The sequence below is a fragment of the Chiloscyllium plagiosum genome, unplaced genomic scaffold, assembly GCF_037043375.1.
Source record: "Chiloscyllium plagiosum isolate Xiang-an unplaced genomic scaffold, Cpla_swu_hap1 HiC_scaffold_4, whole genome shotgun sequence".
NCBI lineage: Eukaryota > Metazoa > Chordata > Chondrichthyes > Orectolobiformes > Hemiscylliidae > Chiloscyllium > Chiloscyllium plagiosum.
This window is the reverse complement of record NW_028270142.1, coordinates 41,174,812-41,194,107: the sequence shown is the minus strand read 5'-3', so window position 1 is coordinate 41,194,107 and position 19,296 is coordinate 41,174,812. Positions and strand designations below refer to the sequence as shown.

The 19,296-nt window shown below is 40.9% G+C and overlaps 1 protein-coding gene across 1 annotated transcript; it reads right to left on the bottom strand.

The window, feature by feature from the left end:
* Positions 1 to 1,057: 1,057 nt before the first annotated feature.
* Positions 1,058 to 5,445, bottom strand: tmem74 (transmembrane protein 74). The gene is made up of 2 exons (XM_043689422.2): positions 5,301 to 5,445; positions 1,058 to 4,561 (listed from the first exon to the last, which is right to left on the bottom strand). The coding sequence occupies exon 2, from the start codon at positions 4,221 to 4,223 to the stop codon at positions 3,426 to 3,428; it is 798 nt and encodes a 265-aa protein (XP_043545357.1). The 5' UTR covers positions 4,224 to 4,561; positions 5,301 to 5,445; the 3' UTR covers positions 1,058 to 3,425.
* Positions 5,446 to 19,296: the final 13,851 nt, after the last annotated feature.

Genomic DNA, 19,296 nt, shown 5'->3' with positions numbered 1-19,296 from the left:
AGAGCAATATTCTATGTGGTAGAACTGCCATTCCATATGATATATTATTTATGACGACAGTTTTACACAACATAATTTAGGTATCAAAGTAATGAAAATATGCTGACTGGCAGAATCTCCCATTACATTATCCACTGAATCTTTGGCTTGAGCATCTGTTGGTACCATAAAGATATGCGTATGTGATGTTAAGGCAATCCGTCACAACAGCCCAGCTTTGTGCTTGTAAATCAGACAGTAAAATGTCTCTTCTATTCATGCATACTTTGTAAAATAAGTTGTAAATTTTAAAACCAATGTTGCCTATGAATGTAGACAGATGTTTCCCAGACAGTGTTGAAAACAAGTGGTGATCTCAATCTAGAATATTAAAGAGCAATGTAAAATCAGATTTGGTAAATTATTGTTAAGCAACTGGACACTTGAGTAAACTGATCTATTTTTATAAATTTATCAAGCAGCATAATTCTCCATCAAAGTAGGAGTCTATATTTTAGAAAATCATTTAAAAAAACATTTTCTGTTTATGTTCTAGTCATTGGCAGATAAATGAATATAATAGCTATGTTCAGTTGTTAACAGTTTGGCCTCTGAATCAGAAAGTCATGGGTTCAAGCCTCACTCCAGAAACTTGAGCATATCATTTACTCCCAGTTCAATTCTGTGATGTTGCCTTTAGAAGAAGCATTAGGCCAAGGCCAGATCTGCTGTCTCATAGGAAGATATGCTAATATTGGAAGAAGAACAGGGGAATTATAATATTGTTGTTTGTGGGATCTTACTGTGTGCATAATAAACTAATTGCAGTTTAAATATGTTTCCTTGGTTGTAAAATGCTTGAGATATTCTGAGGTCAAAAAAGCAAGTCCTATATTATTAATAATTTTGCCTGAAGGATTTAAGTGGGAAAATACTGGCCTGATTGTAGTGCAGGGGAATTAAATATAGAACTCCAAATGAAATCTAATTATTGTCTATTGACTATGGAGTAAGGCAGCATTGTTTTGAATTTAAGGCTATTGAAATTAAGACACTTATATTTTGCAAGCAATTTGAATACCATTGAAAGAGCACTTTATTTTAAACCAATTGTTGTTTTTGTTAAACTATTGAACATATCAGTAGAATAAACATGATACATTTGAATAAGGCATTAAATACTTACACTAAATAAGTCAATATACAATTAATACTAATACAATGTAATTGGTGGAGTTAATAATTTTTCATAGCTGGCACAAGTTGCAGTTTCAGTGTAATTAGAAAGACTCTGTGTAATTAATCTGCCAATGCACTGCCATGGTACAGGACACAAAGAGTAGAAATCACAAACAAGTTTAAATCTGTTTCATTCCTCAAACAGTTTTCTTAAGAAATATATGAATTCCACGCAGGGGGTGCTGGACAAGTGTCCAGTTGCAGCTTCTCTGGTGGAGCAGGCATAGAACTGAGGCAGAAAAGCAGATGTGAATTGAAAATGAGCAGGTCCTGTCAAATTTGGGAGGCTGAGCTTGGAGCTGAGGTATCTGCAAAATGATCAACTCTTAGAATACTAGCTGGAAGTCATGGGTAAGAAACAAAAGGACAAGGAAATGTGGAGGTAAAACAGGAAATGGAGGAGAGTCAGGAAACAAGTTTTATTAAAATAACAAAAATATTGTGAATTTTTTTTAGATTTTGCATAAAATTTTGTTTTTAAATATTATTGTGTCACTCTTCTTTTAGAATTCCAAATGTTGAGATGCAAGTTGCTCTATTAAAGAAGTAATGCAAAACTCACCCAATGTCCTCAAAGCCCTCACATTATTGTTGCTGGTTATAGCTAATGTGTCACCCAAGAGGCCATAAGAAAATCAAAACTGCTTGGAGAATGCATGACTAGAATGGGGTGACATAATAAAGATTTGACAGATTTTTCTTGCTGCAAATGTCATCTTTCTGTCATTGTGCTGTTTGAATGAATTCAATCCACAAATGCGATATTTGACATTTGATTAGGTAAAGACAATGGAGAAGGTACAGCATAGTCATTGGTGTACATTTTAAGAACAGTTTGTTTTATCTCTAAAAACAAATGTACATACTGCAAGTTTCAGATAACATTAATTTGTATATTTGTCCTAACAAAGGACAGCGATCTATAAGCACGAATTCAGAACAAAACAGCATACTAATGGTGCAATCCTGATCAAGTAGCAATGGCTTTTCTGGAGTGATGTAGTGTAAAATGTGTTTAGAAAACATAATCAAATGTATTCAAGATCCCTGTTAATAAAGGTTATATTTTCGGTGGACTAGACTGAATGAATTAATCTGTTGCTCTTGCACCAGAGGTACTGCAGACACTTATGGTGTGAATAGCTCAAATCAGTGGTGCACAAGTCATCCTTGAGAAACCAGGACTTTGCAGTCTGTAAAATGAATCATAGAATCCTACAGAGCAGAAAGTGACCATTTGACCCACCATATCCATGCTGGCTCTTTGAACGAGCTATCCAATAAATAGCTTAATGTCACTACATCGAGTGGCTTTTAATTTTTTTATATATCCAGAGTTCATAAAATGTTGGAGAGTTGCTGGATATCATTTGGGTTAGACCAAGGCACCAAAGTTTGTGTTGGGGGCTGGATGGGTAGTATAGAGATCAATAGTGAACCATTAACTCACCCACTCTCTTCACAGATGCTGCCGGACTTGTTGAGTGATTTTAGCATTTCCTTTTTGTACCAGAGTTAAATGCACTTGATGAATTAAACATTTTTGATAAGTCACAAACAAAACCTCTAAATAGTATCAAGAAGAAATAACCGTTTTGCTTTTGCATAAATTAGGAAGTTTGAGGGTTGGCCAAATTGCAGTTCAATTCAGAAAGGATTTGTAGCGAGAATAGATACAGAGACAGTATGTTTTTTGCTGGGGATCGCGAGAAAATGGGGTAAGACTTTAAAATTACAGCCAGGAATTAAAATCAGGAACCAGTTCCTTAGGCTAAAAGCAGAGGGAATCTGAATGTTCTCCCACCAAAACCTGCGGCTGCTGGCAATCAACTGGAGTTTATGCAAATATAGTGGATTTTTAGGGGAGTGAGGTCAGAGGCGGGAATGGACTTGAGGTACAGGTGATTGCCTTCAATCACGGAACAGGCTGGAAAGATTTGATGGCTTTCTGTTATTTCTGTGAACCTACAAACAGATCCGAATGCATAAAGTGACAGGAGGCCGGGGTGGATTGTTGGATTGTGAATCTTACCAAGTTTAGAAATTTATGTGGTGAAATTGTTGACAGACGTTTTGCTCGGTCAGTGTTGCATGAGACGTTGCGGAGAATGGGATGCTGTGGACTATTTCACGCTGGACAATTTGAGAACATTAACCTGTGTGATGAACAAGGTAAACACTTTTCAAGTTTACAACGTACAGCGCCATTAATCAATGGTCATAGTGTCCTCTCCATCCATTGGAAACCGCTGGATGGAACTGTTGGGACCTGGAGATTTCAGGCGAAAGCTAAAAGACCCATAGAGTTTTCCCGATCTTCCCACAGCTGCGAACCTCTGCCTTTGATATAGTTCACCTTTGCAAATTGATATCATTAACAAAGTGGAGAGGAGGATTCCCCCCAGGGTCAAAAGGCCAAGTCCCGCGATGACACACCGGTCCAGGTGAGCCCCGATCCGGGCGCTCTCCTTTTGAAGGTTCTCCATCTCCCGGGCTGAAACACTGTCTGGATTCACAGTCACGTCGCGGGGGATCACGTAGGATATGATGACCAGCGTGATCCCACTGAACAGGAAGAGCAGGGCGCTGATAAAGCCATAGTCCACGGATGTGTCCGAGCTCTCGGACGAGCTGTCATCATCAGACTCTGTCGAGAGTTCCTGCAAACCGTCGGGGATAGCTCTGATGTCGCTGGAAGAGCCGTGGTAGGACTGCATGGGGTAGCTTTTGTCGGACAGAGTCGGACTTGCACGTTGCAAGTTGACATTTTCGTCCACATAAGTGAAAGATGTTTCAAGTTGCTGGTCGCAGCAGCACACCTTGATGTCCTTGCCGGCCGGGTGGTGCTGCTGCCCGTGTTTGTAGCTGTAGCACTCGTATGGAGCTGTCCCTGGTGCTGAACCGGAGAGGCACGGGAACGACGCGTGCAATCCCCACTCCAGTTCTTTCCATGCACACGGTTGACTGTTGCCTTCGCCCAGGTAAACCAATTCCACGGAAGCCATTTGACAAAGCGAGGTCTCTCCCTCCACCTCCCAGCCACGGGTGTCCTTTTAAGGCATCTCTGATGGAAAGCAGCTGTCTGCACAGAGAAGCACACAGTTCTCCAGTTTAATACAGACTGTAAAAATAAACCCTCAGGCAGCGATAGCCTCCAGTGAGCGCCACAACCTCCTCATGAAGCTCAAAGTCACATCAGAGTCAACGTGTTTCAGTGCGTCTCCCATCTCTCTGCTTCTGTCTCTCGTCGTTAGAACACAGCTTCCTGCTCTCAGGGAGTAGCTTTTATTTTGCGACTGTGGTCTGGAGCTTAGTCAGGAATTAGCCAGTTGGAGACATATATCTGTTGATTTTTTAAAAAAGCAAGTTTATTAAAATAACATAATTTCGAAACTCATAGATGCGCTACTTAAAAAGAGTGCATCAGTCTAGACTGCACGTTGGGCGCGCTTCTGTAGTCTCATTTAACGCTTCTCTGGTTGCTCGGGGCAAGAGGCGGAGAATGTGTTATATTTTAGAGTGTTCTAACTTGCATGAATATCAGAGCCCTGTATTTTTAACAAATGAACCTCATTCCCATGATCACGTCGCTTTAAATTCTTTGCAGTCAGGAATAGAATCCATTAGCATAAAATCAAATTACCCCTGGGCAGCAGATGGTGAACTCCCTTTCACTTCTCTTAAATGCCGTGTTTCCAGCGAGCTGGGATTTAAAAACCTGTGCATAGCAATCCCCAGGTATAAATACATCAGAAAATTGAGAACCGAAACTTTCTCCCCTCCTGCCAAACCGTGCATTTTTTGAAAAAAAAAACAGAATTGTTACTAGTCAAAGGCGAATAAACTTCAAACCAACGCCCAACAAAACCTTTGCCAAGAACTCTTCATATCTTAGACAAAATGTTGTTCAGTTTTAGTCACACGCGGTGGTTTACATTTATTCAGCTCTCTCTCTCTTTCTCTGTGCCCCCGAAGAACAGGAAAGAGTGAGAATACCTCTGAAAATAATTAGCACCGATCCTGCACTCGCACCGGTGAAGGCAATGAAATCATAACCAGCATTTCTTTTTCCCCTGACATACCTGGTCCAGGCTTTCTGCGATATTTCGCTCCAGGCTTGTCCTTCCCTGTGTAATTGAAAGCGGATCAGTGTCTGACCGGGATCCCTCCCTGCACTGGGCTGCGCCGCTCACATTCTGGACCTGATGATGTGTCAATCCCGGATTGTACTCGCAGCGGAAACTCGGGAATCCAGATCTCCAACAGGCGGAGCACTCTGGGAACTGGAGTCTTACCACTCCGCAATCCAACCCCTCCCTCCCGGCTGCCCGTGCAGCAAACGACACCTGGAGCCAACGCACTCAGCTATATAAAGCAGCTTCAAAAAGCAGTTTGGATCTCATCTTAACTGCATGCAGTCATTATTAATTACAGAGAATTGCGTGTTCTTAAAGCCTTTCCATTCCAGACCGCTTCGGCACAGAATCATCAAATGGTCACCGCACAGAAGGAGACCATTCTGCCCATCATACCAATGGAGACTGTAAGAGCAAATCAATGGATTCCATTTCCCCGGCCTTTCTCGATTCTGCAAATGTACTCCCTTCAGGCGGTATCATAATTCCCCCTTTGAAATGCCTTGATTGAATCTACCTCCACCATAGTCTCGGGTTCTGCATCATAAATCCTAACCACCCATTGGCTTGCCTTCATGTTGCTTTTGGTTCTTTTGCCAATCTCAATAAGTCATTATCCTCTGGTTCTAAATCCTTCCACCAATAGAAATAGAATTTCTATCACTTCTGTCCAGACCCCCTATAATATTGAATACCTCCATCCAATCTCCCCTTCACCTCTTAAGTAAAACACACCCACTATTTCCAACCTATCCATATAACCAAAGTTCCAGATCTAAGGATTCATTTCATGAATCTTTTCTGCACTCTTTCTAATACTTTCATAATTTTCCTAAACTGAGATACCCAGAACTGCCCACACAATTCCTGCTGTTGCTGAACCAGTGTTTTATAATCATCCAGCATAATTCTCTTGTTTTGGTATTCTACACCCTTTCTTTTCACAAATCTCAGGATCTTGCACACCTTTTAAACCTACCCTTTCATATTCGATGTCCTATACATATGTAATCCAAAGGCCTTCTGTTCCTGCATCTCCTTTGGAGTTGCATCCTTGGCTTTATCGAAGTAATTATTTCAGCAACAAAAAAGGCCACCAGTACATATGCAGAACGATGCACTTTTATTTCATAGCAATTAGTTGCTTTTTTAACAAGCAATGACCAATCCCCCATTCTGCCTCAGTGACTTCTCACATTCCTGCCTGGCTCCTGATACTCATTCATGCTTGGCCAGGGGAGAGGGAGAAGTCAATTTCCAGAAGGAAGGGAAGTTTTCAATCACAAAGATCCCTCAGAATTATATTTGTGAAGGAAACTGCTGCTTGTTGCTATTGTTTTGGGGAGCAGCATTGTGTTCACTCATGTATGTGTGCACTCATTTCTCCACATGATAGTGGCTTACATGATAAAAGCACTTTTTAAAAAATATTTTGATATATTATCACACCATGTTGCTCCTACCAAAATGTACCATCTCACACTTCTCTCCACTACATTTCACCTGCACACATCTGTCCTCTAACTTGTTCATGTTCGATTGAAGTCTATAGGGGTGGGTTACCTTAGGTGATTGAATGGCTAGTTTGTGATGCAGAGCAGCCCAACATCATGAATTCAATTTCCATACTGGTTGAAGTTACTGTGAAGCACTCTCCTTCTTAAACTCTGTCCTCACCAGAAGTGTACTGACCCTCAGATTAAACCACCATGGTTCTCTCTTTACTGAGAAAACTGCCCTATGGTCTGCTGGTACTTTGACAACTTTGTCTTTTATATTACTAACCTCACAGTTCACAATAGTTCTAAGCTTTGTAGTATGCACACATTTAGAAGTTGTGCTCTTTACACCCAAGTCTCTGTCAGCAATATAGATCAAGAGAGCCATGGTCTGAATAACAACTTCTGGGGAATCTGTTCTCGTCCCCAGTAGTTTTCTATCACTTGTCCACATTGTATCTATACTGTCACTTTCCATTATTTCCAAATAATTAAGTACTTCTGAACTGGAGGCTTTGTTGTACTCTAGGAGATGCAACAGCAATTTACATAGAGAGATTCCAAAATCAGTGATGTGAGAAGTAATCAGATAATCTGTTTTCATTCCTCATGTTTGGGGATTTGTTTTTCAGAACACGGAGTTCCTCGTATTCATTGAATTTTGACATAGAATCTTTTGTATCAACTTGAGACAATTGATAATGCCTTTTCTCAATATCATATCTGGCAGTGCTGCAGTCCCTCAGTACTGTATGACAGCACAAGCCTAAAATTTGTGCTCAAGTCTGTGAGGTTGGTCAGGGCCTTCCACTCAGAGGCAGAGTGATAGTCACGAGACTGGTCACAAGGATGGTGCCCTAAAATGAATAAAATAACCTTTATTTAAAACATAGTAGGAACCTTATGCAGATGGGTGTTCTTTGATTTTAGAGTCTAGTTTGTTATTAAGACAATATAAGAATGCATCTTGTCACAGCCACACAGCATTGAAGTTTCATTTACCTCCCCATTAACAAAAACCTTGATTTTCTATAACACCTATTGTGATCAGAGGATGCTCCAAAATATTTTGCATCCAAGAAGTTCGGCTAGTAATTTATAATATATGTACCAGTCAGTGTGCTTTCTATATATTTTTTATGTATTCATTGGACGTGGACATCATGACAGGCCAGCATTTATTAGCCATCCCTAGTTGCCAGTGAGCTGACAACTTGAACCACCACAGTCTATTAGATAGATCCACTGTGCCATTCAGGAGGAAGTGCCAGGATTTTGAACCATCAAATCTGAAGGAACTGCATTATATTTCCAAATCAGGATGGTACTTGAGGGTGGTGGTGTTCCCATGTATCTGCAGCCCTTGTCCTTCTAGATGGTGATAGCCATAGGTTTGGAAAGTGCTAAGTAGCCTTGATAAATTTCTGCAGTGCAATTTGAAGATGGCATACACTGCAGCTACTGAGCACCAGTGCTGGAGGGAATGGATATTTGTGAGTTTGTTACCATTCAAGCCCATTGTTTTTCTTGGATGGCGCTAAGTTTCTTGAATGTTGTTGGAGCTGCACTCATCCTATTGGGAAACATTCCATTACACTCCAGACTTGTGCTTTGTGGATGGTAAAAACAATGACTGCAGATGCTGGAAACCAGATTCTGGATTAGTGGTGCTGGAAGAGCACAGCAGTTCAGGCAGCATCCAAGGAGCTTCGAAATCGACGTTTCGGGCAAAAGCCCCTTTGTAGATGGTGAACAAGCTTTTGGAAGTCAGAATGTGAGTTACTAGCATTTCTAAGCTCTGGCCTGCTTTTGGCGAGTCCAGTTTAGTTTCTGGTCAATGGTAACAATGTGCCCAACAAGATTCCACAAACAGTAATAAGTAAATGACCAGATTGTGTGTGTGTGTTGATTGAACAATAAATATTGTCCAGGAGTTTGCGGAGATCTCCCCGACTCTTCCAAGAAACACTCTTCCATGTGGTACTATATTTTACTTCTACTGAATAGGACAGAGGGCGCCTCCCTTTGGCAGATTTGGTAGTGCAGGACCCGTTGGTTTATTTTCGTGTTCAAGTCCTAAATTCGGAATGGAAGCCATAGTTTTCTGAATCAAAGGCGAGAGTGCCGCAGCTAACGTTAAGCGTGGCTCCGAACAGTTCGTAAGATTTTCCTGGAATAGTCAAGCTTTCATTCACTTTAGGAAGAAGCTGCCATGTAAGAGGGTAGGGGAGGTGGAGGGAGGTGAAATCGCTGCTGGCAGCTAAAGGTTCAACCCTACCCCAATTCAGTGAATGAAATGATGGATCCGTCAAAAGAAACGGATCGCTTTGACCTGGGCCACACACCTAAATGTCAAGGCCTCCTTTCAATCAATAGAGTGTTAAAGCTGGGAGGAGGGATTGATGGGATCATTTGATCATTTTCTTTACCATCTGTGCCTTGGCTTTTCATCATTTCACGCTTTGAGTGAATTGTTGAAAGGTGTTTATATATGTTCTCGCTGTAATGGCAAGCCAGTCGAACTGGGGATAAAGTCGTAATAACCATCCCTTTGATAACGTCCTGTCAAATATAAGAGCCACCGTCCTCCCGGGGAGTTACATTTGTCAAAGTGTCCATTAGCATTTTACCGTCACTGTACACTCACTTATTCCTGAATGCAAATGTGCTATCCCCTCTTTGTGCTGTTTTATATTCGACACATACCATTGAGTTGCATTAGTTCACGAGAGTACAGTGTGCAGTTTCCTAAGAGAATGCTAATGTGCAATAATGACTATTTTTACAGTTAGTGCCACGGATAATGCTGCATGGTGTAACATATTCTGAGTCGACAGCATTAATCTCAGACCTCCTTTCGAATTCATTTTCATCTTCTAGTTAGTGAGCAAGTTTCGTACACCATTTTATTCCCTGTCGAGTAAAATCTGGCCCTACATCAAACTACCATTTTATAGCAAGAAAGATCTAGAAGGTGAAATAAGTGGCCTGTCACACCAATGAATTCTGTCAACACTTCAGCTCGTAAGTAAACTCCCCCAGATGTTATTCCTCCTTCAGTTTCCGATCACAGTTACAGAGCATTTCTGAGAATGAATTGCAGGATATCCTGGGTTCACAGAGACTGGAATGAAGCCATCTGTCAGTGATAGCACATGCACGTGTAGTGGGATTGTAAAATTACATGTTAATGAAAGCAATTTTATTCCGTTCTTGAAATAACCCATCTCAACAGCACCTTCCAAACTCGCGACCTCTACCACCTGGAATGATAACGACAGCAGTAGGACTAGAGCACCGTCACCTGCAATTTCCCCTCCGAGCCACTCACTAGTCTGACTTGAAATAGATAATATACCGAGTCAAAATTGAGGAATTCGAATATCATCCTCATTTCGCCCCCCCACTCCACTCCAGGTGGTTGCAGTGCTTCAAGAACGCAGCTCACCGCCACCTTTTCAAAGGCCACCAAGGACAATACAAGACAGTAAACTGTGCCTTTCCAGCGGTGCTCACATCTCATGAATGAATTGAAAAATGTATGAATAGCAATTTCTGTGATTGACTTACTGACCCTACTCTATGAAACTTTTGTTGAAACCCAGCTTCTTGAAATATTAACTCTGTTTTCTCCGCAGTTGCTGTTTGTGCCCAGATGCTCTTGCCTTGCTGAATATTTACAATATTTTTGTTTTTATTGCACATTTTCTACATCCACAATATTTTGCTTGCCTAAATTTCCAGCACCCTATTTTCTAAAAGGTTAAACAATACATTCCTTGTGTCCAGTGCAGGTATCAAGCTAGGCAGCAAACACATCCCCTGTGCAGAAATTATACAGAGCATCAAAATATTCCCACAGGCAGAGGGTCCATAACTGGATTTAAGGCAAGTGACACAGGAGCCAGAGGAGAGATACAGAAAATTGTTTAACACAATGATGATCCAGGATGCATTACCCAAAAGGGCAGTGGAAGCAGACTCAATAGTAACTTTCAAAAGGGAATTGGATAAATACTTGAGAAGAAAAGGAAATGCAGGGCCATGAGGTAAGAGTGCAGGAAGAGTGGGAGCAAGCATGATTGTTCGAATGCCTTTCCTGTGCATTAGGATAGAGTCTGTTCACACTACATGCTCTATACAGAATAAAGTCTACACTTACTGGATGCCTTGGATCAGAAGGAGCAGGGAGAAAAAGAGAAGGCAAGTTGTTGGGTTTTGGAAAGGTTACAGTCTTGTGAAGCAGTCCACTAGAACTCAAATGTACTCAATACAGAATGCATACAGTATACATGCCTGAACAGAAGTAGCCAATAGCACATGCAGTAGCTGTAATTCAACAGTGAATGAAAGAGTTTTCAACTTATATCCAACTCTTAGTCAAGGATCAACAGCCAGACATTGCTACTGATTTAATTGACAGTCAGATGCCCTCTGAATTTCTGTGTTACTGAATCCTTGCAGTAACCAACAGAACGTCACCGAAGAGATCATCTGTTTTTACACAGCTCCTGTTATTTTTAATTCTGCACTGTATAATGCATTCTGCATCTGAGCCAATGATCTCAGACTTCTTGATGATCCCAACTTACAAAGTCTATTTGACTAACAAATAAGGATCATCATAATCCAATCAGCATGGAAAAAAACATTTCTAGATCCTAATTTCTTAATTAAAAAAAGAAAAATTAAAAAATATTATTTATCATTCTTGTGGTCTGCGCCTGTTCCATATTCTAACTAGATGTAAAGTTTTGAAGCATGGGTGTGATCAAGAAAGAATAAATAGGATGGGGCTTTATAAATTATAAATATTATGATAGGATAGATATGGAGATTATGTTTCTATTGATGGGGCAGTCAAAACCTAAAGTGAAATAAATAGGAACAGAAAATACTGAAAAGTTCCTCAGACCTGGCAGCATCTGCAGAGAGAAAAACAGAGTTACTGTGCCAAACTGCAACATTTCCAGTGGGCCTGGAGAAAGTTAGAAATGTAACATGCAGCTATAACAACCCTTGGTGAGATCACACCTGGAGTCGATATTTGGTCTCTACTGAAAGAAAATTATACTTGACATGGAGGTCATGCAGTGAAGATTGTCCAGACTGATTCTTAGGATGGCAGACTTGTCATATGAGGAGAGATTGGTCAACTGGAATTTAGAGGAACATACAGAATTCTGACAGGGCTAGACAGACAGAGTGCAGGGATGATGTTTCCCTTGTTCAGAGGATCCAGACTAAGAGGTCACTGTCTTATGATACATCATTGGCCATTTTAGACTGAGATGTGGTGAAATCTCTTCACCCAGCAGTTGGTGAACCTGTCGCATTCTCTGCACAGAAGGTGGTGGAGGCCAAGACTCTGAATATGTTTAAGAGAGAAATGTATAGTTTTTTAGAAGTTAAATGTGTATGGGAATAGATTGGAGTATGGCATTTTGATAAAGGATCAGCCATGATTGTGTCAAATGGTGGAGTGGGCTAGATGGAGTAAATGGCCTAATCTGCTTTAATTTTCTATGTTTCTACATTTCTATGAACAAGTGACTGTAAATGCTAAGTCCGACATCAAGTTCAGGGAAAACATGCTATCACAAGGAGGGGAATAATGTAGAGCACGTTACCAAAGGCATTTGGGTGAGGGGAATAGTGTAGGTTCATTTACGAGCAAGATAGATAGCCGCAAGGGAGACAATAGAACAGAAGGATATGATGATGGAGTAAATTGAAATGGTGTGCACAGAGGCTCAAATGGAATACACTGAGGGTAAGTTGGACCCATTGTGTCTGTGTTGAGAGTGTGTTGCTGGAAAAGCACAGCAGGTCAAGCAGCATCTGAGGAGCAGGAAAATCGATTTTTCGGGCTGAAGCCCTTGATGAAGGGCTCCAGCCTGAAACCTTCTGAATGCAAGATGTTTCACTGATCTCCCATCTAAATTTGCTACAAATTGCTTTTATGACTATGCCCCTTAATTATTGAAATATTCAGATCTGTTTAAAATGTTAGTAGGACCTGACAGAAAAGACGTGAATAACATCATCTAGAAAATTGAAAAAGGCAGTGGGACAGTTTGTTGCCTGATATCTAAACATTGATCTCTGAAGTGCCCCTGATACTGGGCCCCCAATGTTATGAAGATTGATCCCCCCATATCTGAATGGGTTTCCTCTGGTTTCCTCCTACAGTGCAAAGATGTGCGGGTTAGGTAAATTGGCCATGTTAAATTGCCCTGTAGAGTCCAGGGATGTGTAGGTTAGGTAGATTAGTGATGGGAAATGCAGGGTTACAGGGATGGGGTGAGTGTGGATAGGCCCTTCGGACAGTCACTGTGAACGCGATGGGCCGAATGGCCTGCTTCCACACGGTGGGGATTCAATGATTAAAAAAGGTTCTATGATTAATAGGCTAACAGATAGGCAGTGGAGATCAGACAGCTGGTGATGATAGTGATTGGTAAGGAGTGGGGTAAGAGTAATTGCTGGCTGCATAGCAGGAGGGTGAATTTCACTGAGTGCAGTCCTCATTGAAATATGATTGCTTGGAAGCAAATTACCCTAGTTCCAGGGACCTGAACCATACGTTCATTGCTTACTTGCACATTCATTAGGTCTATTGCTGCTTCTGGTGTGTATAAAGGACAGAGAGCAGTCAGTATATCCTGGACAAAAATGTGTACATGCTTCCTGCTCCCTTTTTTAGGGGTCTCAGGATTCAATTTCCAGCCCATTGTTTCTGATTTCATGGAAATTAAGGATGAGGATGGGGGGTCATCAGTTTAAAATTAGAACCAAAGAACTAGTGGAGAAATGAAGTCGCACCACACGCCACCCCCACCCCCCCCCAACACACACACACACACGTGTCTCTGGATCCTGGGGATTAAGTGGAGTTTTCAAGACTCAGATCATTGAACATTTGTTGGATAAGGGATGTGGAGTAAAGACAGCTAACTGGATTTGATTTGCAGATGAGCCATGATTTGATTCTGTAGCTAATGTTCCTGTGCTCAGTGAACAGTAGGCAAATAGCCCTCAGCTCTATGCAATGTCTCTTTAAATTACATTATAAGCATACTCCAGATATTGCTTCTTTCTATCTCAATGTCTGCAGCTGCAAATATGACAAATTGTCTTTTGTGGTTTCCACGCCAGCGAGCATCCTAATAACTGAAATGATACACGAAAATCCGTCTTTAAATTCTAAGAAAATAAACTAAGATGATGTGAGTTAAGATTGGCCTGAGCTAAATCAATGAGAGATTCACAAAGGCTAATCGACTGTGTGCTTTATTCTTGAGCACTGTACTCAAACACTGTGTTAAGCTGAATCTGAAATTTGATTCACAGCCTTAATATTCAGCTTGAATTCAGATTTTCTCACCATCTTTCTAACTGTTTGATGCTTCTTGAACTAATGTGGCTGATCTCATTTTCTCATGGAATACTATCTGATATTCAATTTCATCCAGATGTAGATATCTCCCTGTATTGAGACCTTTGCACGCACAGCTGTATTGATCTAATTTACATTTTGGAAAATGCTCAAACCTATCCCCTAATTTAGTGTTCCTCTCTGTTAGATTTGTTAACCATTGTATTTAGTAACAAATGTGAGAATTAGAACTGTAACAGGTATCCTCCCCTAAGATTTCCCCAGAAATGGCAAATTTTAACATTTCTTGTCTAAGTCTATCTTAGATTATGAATTAGATTGTCTATCCATTGTACAAATTAAATCATCCATTTAACTCGATGGAAATTAAAATAGTCCATTAACTGCTTTGTCTATTGAGGTAGGTGATGACATAATGGCCTCGTAATCAAAAGACTTGGAGCTGTGGATTCAGGTCCCTCAGTATTAGACAGTGGAATTGAGTTCAATAAGGGCCTGGAATCAAAACACTAACAATGATATGCAACTATTACTGATTCTCATTAAAAACCCATATGATTTGTTAATGTGCTCTGGAGAAGAAAATACTGCCATATTTATCTAACCTGCCCTGAATGTGACTCCAGACTTACATTAATGTGGTTGACTTTTAACTGCCAACTCTGAAATGACTAGACAGCGTGAAAAAGAAATTAAACCAGATGGACCTAGGCATCATAAATGACCATGACAGACATAGCTCTGTTGACCCTGAGAAGTCCTCCTCATCAACATCTGGGCATTAACACCAAAATGGGCAGATCCAGGCAGCATAGTGGTATACAGTTGGCAGGGATTTGCCATGGGAGTGCTTAACATTGATTCTGAGCACCGTGAAGTCTCATGGCATCAGATGAAACATGGGCAAGGAAACTAACCTCATTACCATGTACTGCTCTGCCTTGCAGGAAGCACTGAGGGTAGCAAGGGAAAATAATGTATTCTGGGTGGGAACTTCAATATCCATCACAAAGACTGACTCAGCAGAACCACTACTGATCAAACTTGTTAAACCTTGAGGGACATAGCTGTTGGACTGGTGAGGGAACCAAAAAGAGGGAAAAACATACTTGACCTCATTCTTGTCCATGACATAATCAGTAAGAATGAACACCGCAGAATCTTTGTTGGAGAGGAAGTCCAGTAATCACTTTCAGAAACAGATCCATTATGTTGTGTGGCCCTGTCACTGTGTTAAATCAGATAGACTTCAAACAGATCTCACAACCCAATACTGAGGCCCATGAGGCATTATCAGCCACCAGTAGCAGCAAATTGGACTGAAATTCAATCTGCAAACTCATGGCTTTGCATAATCCCCCTCCTTTACCATTACCATCAACTTAGGGATCAGCTCTACATCATTGAAGCTTGCAAGGAGGCATGCCAGGGGCATCAACAGGGATATCAAGAAAATAAGGTGATAACCTAGTGAAGCTACAAAACAGGACTACTTGTGCACCAAAAATATAAGCAACTAATGATAGATAGGGCAAAGTGAGTTCACTACCAAAGGATCAGAACTAAGCTCCACAGTCCTGTCACATCCATTGAGAAATATCTCACTGGAGGACGTTGCTCCATAAATATCCATCTTGACTTCCTCCTGAGACCCTCAGCATCACAGATGCCTGATTTCAGACAACTGGATTTTTTCCATGTGGTACAAAGAAACAGCTGGAATCACTGGATAAGCCTATGGCCCCCAGTGGCATTTTGGCAATAGTCCTGAAGATATGCATTCACAGAACCTGCTGCCCCTAGCCAAACCATTCTAGTCAAGCTATAACACTGGCATCTACCCCAGAATGTGAGAAATTGCCTAGGTATGTCCTGCACACAAAAAGCAGAACAAGTCCAATCCAGCCAATTACTACCCCATTAGTCCCATTATTGTGCTCTCCATCATCAGTATTGTGATGGGAAGTGTCTTCAACAATATCATTAGGGTGAGGGGTTGAGGTGGCAGTAATGTTGTTAAATTTATTAATCCGGACTTTTGGCTAACATCTGGGGTAAAACAATGACCTAGTGGTATTATGACTGGATTAGTAATCTAGTGACCCAGGTATTGTTCTGGAGACTCATATTCAAATTTTGCTATGGCAGATGGTGAAATTTGAACTTGATAAAACAAAATATCTGAAATTAAGAGTATATTAATCACCATGAAATCATGATTAATTGCCAGAAAAACCCATCTGGTTTACTAATGCCCTTTAGGGAAGGTAACTGTTATTCTTACCCAGTCTGGCCTACATGTAACTCCAGACTCACAGCAAAGTGGTTAACAATTAAGTTCCCTCTGGCATTTATGGATGAGCAATAAATACAGGCCTTGCTTGTGAAGCTCATGTGCCTCAGCACTTGTTTACCAACAATGTGCATATTGCTGCTCAGCCTGCATTCCACTAGGTCTACTCAGCTCCTGACCTCATTATAGTTTTAGTTCAAATATGGACCAAAGAACTCCACAGGTGAGAGTGAATGCGCTTGACATTATGGCCACATTTGACAAAGTTAAGGAGCCCTAACAAGATAGCAGCCACTGGGAATCAGGGAGAAAACTCTTTGCATGTTAGAGTCATATTTAGCACCAAGATGTGTCTGTTGGTGGTCAGTCATTTCAGCAACAGGACATCTCTGCAGGAATTCCTTGTGTAGATGTTTTCTAACGAACCTGTTCAGCAATGTTGTTACAACTTTGAAGCAGTTGGGACTTGAACCCAGGCCCCCTGGCTCAGATGTAGGGTCACTATCACTTCATGACAAGAACCCTTGCTATCTAGATAATTAGCAAATGTTTGCTAAGAGCCCCTCGGTTCCTCAGTGGAGACTCTTATGCTTAACCAACTGCTTTATCGATGATATTCCATCATCATATGGCTCAGATGTATGGAAATGTACAGATGATTGCACCATATCCAGTACAATTTGTGACTATTCAGACACTGAAGTAGTCTACGTCCAAATGCAGCAGGAACTCACAATATCCAGGTTTGGCTAACACTAACAGGTAACAGTTACACCACACATGTCCCAGGTAATGACCATCTCTAACAGGAGAGACTTTAACCTTTATCCTTTGACATTTATCAGTACTGCTAAATCTCCTACAATCAACATCCTGAGGGTTACCATTAACCAGAAAATGAATTGATGATACAAATACTGTGCCTACAACAGCAGTTCAGAGACTAAGGGCCCTGAAGCAAATAGCCCCACCTCCTGATTCCCCAAAGCCAGTCCACCATCTCCAAGAAACATGTGATGAAATAGTCCCCACTTGCCTGGAAGAGTTCATCTCCAATCTACTTGATACCATCCAGGATAAAGCAGCCCTATTTATTGGCAATATTTGCACAAACATTCCACCATCAATGCTCATGAACAGTGGTGTATATTAGCTACCTAATACACTGCAGAAATTCACCAAAGTTCCTTAGACATCACCTTTCAAACCCACAACCAGTAACATCTAGAAGGACAAAGGCAGTAGATACATGGGAACACCATCCCCTGTAACTTCCCCTCCAAGCCATTCACCATCATGACTTCAAATATATTTCCATGCCTTCACTGTCATGGCCAAAATCCTGAAACTCTCAAATGGCATTGTGTGTCCACATATATTATGGTCTAGGCCAGAGCCCCTCAAAATATTTCAAGAAAGTACCCTGGACCCTAACTTTTCTAATTGTTTTAAGCAGGTGTAAAGTGGATATTTCAGGAGTGATGCAGGTGGCCCAACCACTTAGTTTAAACAAAAGAGAATTTATTTGCAAGATTATCAAATGAAACATAAACAAAAGAGAACAGAGTATAGAATAACTTAACCTATTAGAAACCCAGCAGATTATCCCAATTTAATGATGCTGTTCCAAATTCCCGCAACAATCCCCATAAACACGCCTTGGGAAAAATAGATAAAACCAAACATAGGGTCTTACAGGAGGGAGAGATGGCAGAGAGAACATCTTCTTCCATGTAGCTGTTTCTTTGAGCAGCAGCCTCAAAAAACTGCTTGCTGAAACCAAACCAAACCAAACCAGAGAAACGCTGAGCTGGGAGAATGGTCACGCCCCTTTCATCATACAAGTATTTTTTTTAACTTGGAAGCCTTTTGCCTGAGGCAGTATCTGTTAGCTATAATCAGGTTGGCCCTAAAATATCTGCGTTTATCACCCCATCTAAACAAAACAAGGATAACCTATGAACTGCAGCAGTTAAAGAAGACAGCCCACCAACACCTTCTCAAACAGTTGACCCTGCTAGTGATATCCTATTCCATGTATAAATATAAAAACAAGAAGTTTCCAGTGCAGCACATTGAAATTCTACACCAAGGTAATCACAACTCGCTTCAGGGTACCTCTTGAGGGCCAGTGAGGATCTATGGTCACAACAAAGTCAAAAGCCTGCAGATGTCAGAAATCTAAAGTCAAAACAGAAAACACCCTCTTTCTTAGGGTGGGGAAATCCAAAACTAGACAGCATAGTTTTAAGGTGAAAGAGGAAAGATTTAAAAAGAACCTGAGGGATAACGTTTTCATGCAGAGGGTTGTGTATGTGTGGAGCAAGCTGTCAGAGGAAGTTGTGGAGGTAGGTACAATTACAATATTTAAAAGGCATCAGATTGGGTATATGTATAAGAAGGGTTTAGAGGGGTATAAGCCAAATGCTGGCAAATGGGACTATGTCAGATTGGGATGTTTGGTTGGTACAGACAAGTTGGACCGGAAAGTCAATTTCTATGTTATATGACTCTAAGAATCTAACACCGGAAATACTCAGCAGATCTGATAGCAATAAAGATAAAAACAGAATTAACATTTCAAGTCAATTAACATTTCAAGAACTGTACACAAGCTGTAGTTGTAGCAGGTGTTAATAAAGGACAGAGGCAGGGGAAGAAGAAATGGGAAAGAAACAAATGCAGAGGTCTATGATGGGGTGAAAGACAGGAAGGATTAAATGATGAAGGGGATGACCATATAAGACAACA

What these genes read in the sequence shown, in the direction of transcription:
- tmem74 (XM_043689422.2), bottom strand. Translation starts at nt 4,223, where the DNA reads ATGGCTTCCGTGGAATTGGTTTACCTGGGCGAAGGCAACAGTCAACCG.